The sequence below is a fragment of the Tenrec ecaudatus genome, chromosome 14 (assembly GCF_050624435.1).
Source record: "Tenrec ecaudatus isolate mTenEca1 chromosome 14, mTenEca1.hap1, whole genome shotgun sequence".
Taxonomy (NCBI): Eukaryota; Metazoa; Chordata; class Mammalia; order Afrosoricida; family Tenrecidae; genus Tenrec; species Tenrec ecaudatus.
The window spans coordinates 50,095,418-50,103,731 of record NC_134543.1 but is presented as its reverse complement, the minus strand read 5'-3'; the positions used below and the strand labels follow the sequence as shown (position 1 = coordinate 50,103,731).

The 8,314-nt window shown below is 41.7% G+C and overlaps 1 protein-coding gene across 2 annotated transcripts in view; it reads right to left on the bottom strand.

Annotated features, from left to right (window-relative positions):
• Nucleotides 1–301: 301 nt before the first annotated feature.
• The window catches only part of DLGAP5 (DLG associated protein 5), a 38,572-nt gene continuing 30,559 nt past the window's right edge, over nucleotides 302–8,314 (bottom strand). Inside the window, exons 15-19 of one of the 2 annotated variants that reach the window (XM_075531230.1) lie at nucleotides 7,807–7,993; nucleotides 5,075–5,135; nucleotides 4,258–4,504; nucleotides 1,550–1,599; nucleotides 302–965 (exon numbers count right to left, since the gene is read on the bottom strand). In XM_075531230.1, coding sequence (XP_075387345.1) covers nucleotides 942–965; nucleotides 1,550–1,599; nucleotides 4,258–4,504; nucleotides 5,075–5,135; nucleotides 7,807–7,993 — 569 coding nt within the window. In that variant the 3' untranslated portion in view covers nucleotides 302–941. Of the gene's footprint in view, nucleotides 970–1,549; nucleotides 1,600–4,257; nucleotides 4,505–5,074; nucleotides 5,136–7,806; nucleotides 7,994–8,314 lie in introns of both variants that reach the window. The other variant, XM_075531229.1, reaches the window with a different exon arrangement.

The following is an 8,314-nucleotide window of genomic DNA, read 5'->3' as shown; positions in this document are numbered from 1 at the left end:
TGCTTAGGTGGTGAATGCCTCCAGCCTCAATTCACTTGCAGACAGAAATAACTGGACCCAAGTCTAGATACAAACTAGACACTACCTTCAGTCTTCTGCTCAGTGTGCTATTTCGAGGCTTCTGCCTTCTATAATCCTGTAGCTGAGAGTTTTAAAGAGAAACTGTCACAAGCACATTGAGTGATTTAATTCTTTCCCAGGTAAGAAGGCGAGCCTATCAGTGACATCAGGGAAATGAACAGGTGTGCCACACTCGTGTATGATATCAAAGGAGAAACTGCAATATGCCAGTAAATCCAAAAATGCTCTGGAAAAAAGTCTATTAAGAAAAGCAGAAAAGAGCCATATTTTAATGACCACCTCTAATAATTTAATATTTGGAAACTACAGAATATAAATTTACTTCAGAATATAGGAAGTTCAACCGAAGTAAATTCAATGCACAGTGGACAATACATGGTACAGAGCTGTTCGACATCAGACGACTCAGGGTTTAAACTAAGAATAAAGTACAAAAGGTTCACATATTTCTATCAATGTTGGATTTTACATTTTGATTAATATTGAAGAATACGCCATCAGTTGTAAGTAAATACACTTAACTTTCAGCATATACATTCTGCATGGTTAATAATGTACAAGACATCCCAGCTTCCCTTAAGAAACAGTATTATACTTAGCACACTTTGATCCACACAGAATATTCCCCAAACATTACATGAGAATATATAAATGAATAGAAGTGAACACAAATCTATATTCTCCAAGAGACTATATCACAGCCACTGCTAATATGAAGAAAAGGTGTTGGATTTACTTTTAAATTCAAAATTCCTCTGGCTGTTGTTCTCCACCAAGGGGCCTCAGCGGTGAAAAGGCAATCAGGTTGCCGCCAAAGGAGATGTGCCGGGCGGGCTCTCGGTGCCTCCTCTCCCTCTGAGTCACGGGGGTACTGCCATGTAAGCCTGGCTAGAATGAGGGGAATCATTAGCATAACCAGAAGAGTTTCACCACGTCATAACAGAAATAAAAATTCTTCTGTAGAATAAAATGTAACACCAATTGTTAACGGATGCGTTAAACCATGATTATGCTACTTTGCGAGAGAGATAAATTTAAATATACAGCACTTTAAAAAAGAGGCAATTAGCAACAAGTGGACTAAAGCACTCTATTAAAGGAGATTTGTGAACCGTACTCTCTATCACACCTCTGAACAGAACAGGTGTTTTCTAAAGTCTGATCCTGCTGGGAGCCTTTGCTTCCTCTCCCCACCAACACATCATATATTATTCAATCAACTTGTCATAACAGACTTGATACATGATTCATAGATGGAAATGAATCTTCAAGGCTTTTATTAAGTTACATGATATTTAAAAGTATATAAACATGGGAAGTGTTTTTCTATCTTGGGAAAAAGGAATAGCAAATAGATTTGAGGAAGTAAAAAAATGACATTATAAAATTTAAGCACACTAACATAAAGTGAATAACTCAGTTCATGAAAGAAATCTAAAATAAAAAAAATATATATTTAGAAACTCACTGAATCAAGAAGATGGCATTCCATGATGATACTCTTATTATCAATTAGTACTGGAAAACAAAACATATATATTTTTACATTTTAAAGAATATTTCAACAATCCAAGGATGCAAGATATCCATATAGCCTTAAACAATAAGATTCCAAATGCAAAAAAAAAATCCAAATGCTTCATATTTATGTGAAAAAAGAGGTTGGGAGTGCAGATCCAAAGCTCATCTGTAGACATTTGGTCATCCCCTCACAGAAGGGTCACAAGGAAGAGACGAGCCAGTCAGGGTGTAGTATAGCACCGACAAAACACACAACACTCCTCTAGTTCTTTAATGCTTCCCCCACCCCCAACTATCACGACCCCAGTTCTACTGCACAAATCTGGCGAGACCAGAGTATGGAATCCAGGACAGATAAACCCCTCAGAAACAGTAATAAGAGTAGGGATACCATGAGGGTAGGAGGAAGATGCGGGCAGAAGGGGAACCGATCAGAATGATCGTAAGCCCCCTCTTATCCCCCACCCCGGGGGGATGAATAAGAGAAACGTGGGTGAAGGGAGACAGGTGATGGTGTAAGATATGAAAATAATAATTTATCAAGGGTTCACGAGGGTGGCAAATTGGGGGAGGAAGAGAAAAAAAAGGAGATGATACCAAGGGCTCAAGTAGAAGGAAAATGTTTCAAAATGATGACAATATAAGTACACTATAAATACAAATGTGCTTCATATAATTGATGTATGGATTGTTTTAAGAGCTGTTAAGAGCCCCCAATAAAATGATTTCTAAAAAAAAGGGAAAAGATTCTAAATGCGAAGGCAAAAATATTGTATGCTAAAAACGACGGAATGGCACAGCAATTAAGTAGTTGGCTGTTAAATAACAAGTCATCTCAGGGCCAACAAGGAGAGTAGAGATACCAGGAGGGTTAGGGGAAGGTGGGGTTAGAAAGGCAGAATAGATCACAACAACTAGAACCTCCTCCCAGGGAGACGAATAACGGACAAGTGGGTGAGGGGTGACAGAGGACGATGTATGCTATGGAAAAAATATGAAAACCAGAGTTCACAGGCAGGCTAAGGTTAGAGTTTTATTTTGTCTTAGATTCCAGAGACTAGCATCACAGAGTAGCAAGTGAAAATAGCAGGTCATAATCTAAGAAGCAATTTTTAGAATGTAGTCCTACTCGATAGTTGCCCTTATGAAGAGATCACTAAAGACATGGGTGCTACAGCATAATGTGGTGAAGAAATCAAGAAGAATGGCATCTGGGGTCTTCAATGCTCATCTTAAAACACACAGCCACCCAAATGAGGTACCAGCTATGCCTACATGGAAGAAGCACATCAGCCTGAATAATGCAAGAACTGTAATTAACTACGTGCAAGCCTGGAGGAGGGAATCGTAACGGGGCTCAAATTCTGAGCACCCAGTGCACACAATGCTATGGATGACAAGGGAAGCCTCAAATTAGTGTGGAGTCCCCACGCAGAGCAAGAAGACTCCAGTGAGTCCACCTGACCATGGACTGGAGAGGGGAATAGTGCTGGGATCAAACAGTGTGTTGAAAAGGGGATGAATGTCAATGCAGTTAGGTTACAATGCCTTATCATGTGGTCTCCTTTTAGAATCCTTTAACCACAGAGGTTTCAATTTCTACGATTTTTTGCTTAGTGTTTGATTGCGGATCTTCTGTTTTAATTTTGGGAGGGGAGAGAGGGATGCTTTTCCCTCTATGAAGTCCAGGATAAGCAAACCTAGAGACAGTAACTCGATTAATAAGTGGCCGCTAACAATAATAAGGCTGAGAAAGAAGAAAATGTTCTCAAACTGATTGCACAACTCTTTAATATGATTAAACCAATATGAATAAACATTGTAAAGAAAATAGTAGGTGAAACTATCCACAAAGATAAACAGATGTTTTGGATTGCAAAATAATCACAAGGTCAGCAAGGGAGGGAGGGCGGCATTAGGGAGACGAATGAGGGACTACTGAAGAGGGTTTGTGGGCATTTACAGGGAGAGGAAAAAAAATCTAAATAACCTTTAGATATTCTTTGTTTCTGAATCTTGGCAGCCAATGAGCAACCCCAAAGACTTACAGCAAACTGCACAGAGCCCTGATGGCACAGTGGGCTAGGCATGATGCTGACCTCAAGGGCAGCCTTTGGAAGCCACTAAGCACTGGGCAGAAAGACGAGGCTGTCTGTTCTCATACAGATTTTCAGTTTCAGAAAAACACAGGAGCAGCTCTCCTCTGTCCTGAAGGGCCACTAGGAGTCGCATCTACTCGGTGGCAGTAGAGACTGTGAAATGCTTTCAGTGGTGCAGTTAGGTCTTGAACTAGGAGCCAAAAGGGGGCTATGGGAACCCACCCTGGGGAGGCTCAGAAGACAGGCCTTTGTGGATCTGTTTCATCAGCTGCAACCACAAAATTGCCAGGAATAAAACAGGTGGCAACTCCACCACCACATGGAGTCCACTCCTGCCATCTGAGGTGGTTCCTAGTGGATCGCCCTCAGGGGGACTGGGCTGCTGGTGGACTACAACAGCACACACTCATTCCGCTAAGGTATTCTCTGAGGGTGTCCAAATCCTCCACCTTCACCCTTCTAAACGGGACCTCTGAAGTATTTAGAATGATCCACAGCTTAGTCTAAATTCATTTAGTAAACAAAGCCGCATTGAAATACATTTTGAAGGCCTCACCTGGTTGACCTAAAGGAACCTTAGTTTCTTTTTCCTGTGGGAGGTTACTTTGTGATGGGAGTTGTTTGTCAGGGCTGCTCATCAAAACGTCTTGTTCTACAATAGAAGAATTCAGTTCCATTCCTTCCACAGCTTCTGAAATCTCTTCTCTATTTTTAGTACTATTTGTTACTTCAACAGCAAGTAGAGACAAGTTCATTCTGTCACAGGGTACACAGTCCATCTCAAAGTTTATCTTATTTGCATCCTGGAAGTAAAGATTAGCATCACATTTAATTAAAAAATTGGAACAAATATAAAAAGTTTATTGCTGTTGAAAATAAGAAAAACAGGGACGATGACATCATGAATACAGGCTCAGGAACAATGTAAATCTATCTTGCTTCCTGAACAATTAGTTACAATAATATGATTGAAACAAACTTAACTGCTCGGCCAGTGCCAGAGGTTGGCCAACATCCTCTGGGGAAGGTCATAGGGAGACTAGTTGAGGATCTGAGCAGTAGTGTCTGTCTCCTCACTATTCACCTCCACCGCCGTAATCGCAAAAGCAGCCAGAGGCACTGTTTCCATAAAACCGTATTTATAAAAATACAGGCCAGTCTGTGTACCTTGCTCTAGTTCATGGAGCTAGACTGTTTGGGAGGCAAAGATGAAAAGGCGGTGCTGACATCAAACAAGCCAAAGGCCTGTTATTCCGTATGATGGAGTCGGGCCTCCAATGGAAGTGCTGGGTGTTGTTTATGGAGCTGCCATGTATAGTACTTGAATAGCTCACGCACAAAGAAGGGTATCTTCGCACAGGGTTAGGACTTACATGGTTTACTGCAAGTATGTCTTCTGATGTGGGGGACTGGGCATCGTCTCCCACGCTGTTCCTGGACAAGAAAAAAGCATATTATACTCACATATTGAGCATACTGCCTTCTTTCACTTGTTTTGAGTCAATTCTTTAGGCAGTTGGCTTAGGGAATGGATCAAAGATCGAGATTCTAGTCCAAGATCAGGCCCAATGGGAAATGAATGGTTTGGACTGGCTGTATGGCCTTCCAGACGGAATGCAGTCTTCTGCAGAAAGCTCCTCTGCCCGTTCCCATACTGACTAGTCAGGATGGACCACACAGCTCCAGCAGCAGGGTCTGCATCTCGCACAGCTACCAGTCAGGCAGACGTTGACTTCTCTGGGAGTTGTAAGCAGCAATTCAGTGATTTTGTAACTGGAGCTTGCTGCATTTATATGTGGTCCCATCTCCAGATTTACAATAGGCCTAAGACGCTGCTCCCTGCTCCACACTATCCTTTTATCTCCTAGTTGCTTTAAACGATCTCTCATCTTGGTTCAGTGCATTCATGTTCCATGAACAGAGGCTGCAGAGCCATTGGGATGCATGTGTGGAGGCAGGACTGTGGCAGAAGGAATGCAGGCAGTTCCCCACTGCCAACGTGATGAGCTCTGTGTCCGGGAGGACGACCGCCAGGGAAACTGTGGAGCTCAGTCTACTCCACGTGGGGCTGCCATGCGTGGAAACGGATGCAATGGCAACCGATTTGAGTTTTGTTGTTTAGGTTTGGGATAAGTTACTAACTTTAAACCTGCTTTCTCAGTTGAAAAGAGCTAGAAACTCGTACCTAGTCTACAGAGCTGCTATGTGGATTAAATGAAATGTCAAAGACCCACAACAACGTCATTAGCTTTTCTGCCATGTGTCAAAGCCCGATCTCTAGGTACTTCCTAGGAAGGCTGGTATAAGGGCATCACCTCGTAATGACTGTGAGAGGAACTGTTTGATTGAGTTACAGAGCACGAAACTGAATCTGTTAAGGGCTGAACTAACGGTGTCTCCCCGACCCCCAGTTCCTGTTCTGCAATTGATTGTGGTAATGATTTACAATTCTTAATATTAGTGAACTATAAAATCGTATATGTGAGTTACATGTCAATAAAACTCTTTTAAAGATAAAAAGAGGCATGCCTTCTACTTCTTGACCGGGCTGATAACACCAAATGTGCTCTAAAGCCTCACTTGCACACTTGTCCTAGAGTTCCATTTGGGAAGGGGCTGTCTGGGTTGTGATCATAAGGCAAAACTGTTTGGGGTGCTACTGAGTCCATCTTCAAGACAGGAGAGCGACAAGCGAACGAGAGCGCAGAGCTGGAGAACGATGAACACTGGGCTGCAGGAAGACCTCCCCCAGCACGGAGAAAGCCTTCCCTAGAGGTGCCCTGAATCCAGACCTGCACAGGGAGAAAGGAAATGTCCTGCGACAGCAGCACTAGATAACCCAGACAGAAGCCAAGAACATCAACGTGTGAGTACAAAATAGAGCTGCTTTTTGGCTCATCCGTCAAGCAGCAAAGGTAGTCTGCTTAATATCCAAGGATTCAGTTTCGTCTCCTTTCCTCTTGATTCTGCATAATGTCTTTTGCCCATTTAAATGTAGTCCTTTACCAAAATGCCTGTTTTTTTAATAATAATAATAAAAGCCTATATTTTCTTACTTATAAAACAGAGGTATTGCCTGTATATTGGAGGCCTGTAACATTTAATTTAAAATATATGCCTAGCCTCAACCTAACAACAAATAGTTCTTATGACATGGCTCAGCTTGCTGCTTGGCCGGGTGCACAGATCACTGAAGATACCGAGGAGCTAGTGCAGAGTGTGGTGGAGAAACCGCATAGTGTCCGGCTATCAGAAAGGCTAGTGTCTGCGGCCTAAATGGCTTGTCTTCAAGCAAGCAGGTATATACATGAGGCCTCAATTAAGTTCACAGACGATGTGCTGTTATCTGAAGATTATACATAATAAAGTCCAAATGTGACAGTAGGACTGGCAGCAGAGCTTAAATTGTGAACACCTGGTTTGCCTTTAAAAAGAAATTATTTTATTGGGGGCTCGTACAACTCTTATTATTGCAATACATACATATATCCACTCTGTCAAACACATTTGTATATGTTGCCATCATCATTTTCAAAGTATTTTCTTTCTACTTGCGTCCTTTGTACGAGGCTCATTCCCCCCACTCCCTCCCTCATGAACCCTTGCTAATTTATGCTTTGGGGGTGGGGCTTCTTTTCAATACGTGTTATATTTCACAATTTAAAAAAAGGTTAAGAGATTGGAAAACGAGATGGAGTCACCATTGCCCGTGATGAAAGAGAAGAAGGGTGGGGGGGTGTTACTGTTTAGTAGAACCGGGCTTCTGCTGAGGGTAATGAAATATTCTAGAAGTGGATCGTGGTGGCGGTTACTCAGCAGAATGAATGTATAAAATGTTGTAAGCATGATAGTAATGACAAATGTTTTATATATGTACTTTACCACAATGAATTATTTTAAAAACTTATAGATATAAGTTATATATAAACATATGAGTTTTACAAAAATTTGTTTAAAATTCATTTTTTCATTCCAATTTCCCATCAATTTTTTGAAGCTCATGTTTGTATATACACAGACATATATCCAGCACATTTTGCCAGCTCAATCTGAATGGTATTTAGGGTCAGTACACTGCTGAACTCTTAACAAGTTAAATGAATACCTGTTGTCAGGAAGATCTGAAAGCAAAGTCTTAACATGTTCTTCTTTGGTACACTGGGAATCAGAATGCTCCAGTGTTGTAGATTGTCTTAGAAGGCTCTTCAGAGCGCTGCTTTGAGACACAGCTTTGCTGACAGACTTGGGTGTTCTAAGTCTTTGAGAACAACGTTCAGCAGAGATAGAAAGTCCTAGAAGACGACAGAAATTGCCTCAGCATCAAAGTCGTTCTTGCATTCAATTTTCATTTTAACTTTTACACATTCTTTCTATCCTCCACCAACTAGCCTCTTTCTGGATAAAGAACCTTGTTAGAGGCAAGCACCTGGGGATACCAGGTAGATAGTACTGCACACACTCATGAGACTGTGTCTGCTGGACATCTCATTCCTACAAGGCTGCAGGGAGCATCTCAAAGGACAAAGGGAACCAGAGGAGAGACAACTGTGGAAACTACTGCAGACGGATCAGTAGGATAAGACGAGGCATTTCCCCCAAATGGTGGCACTACG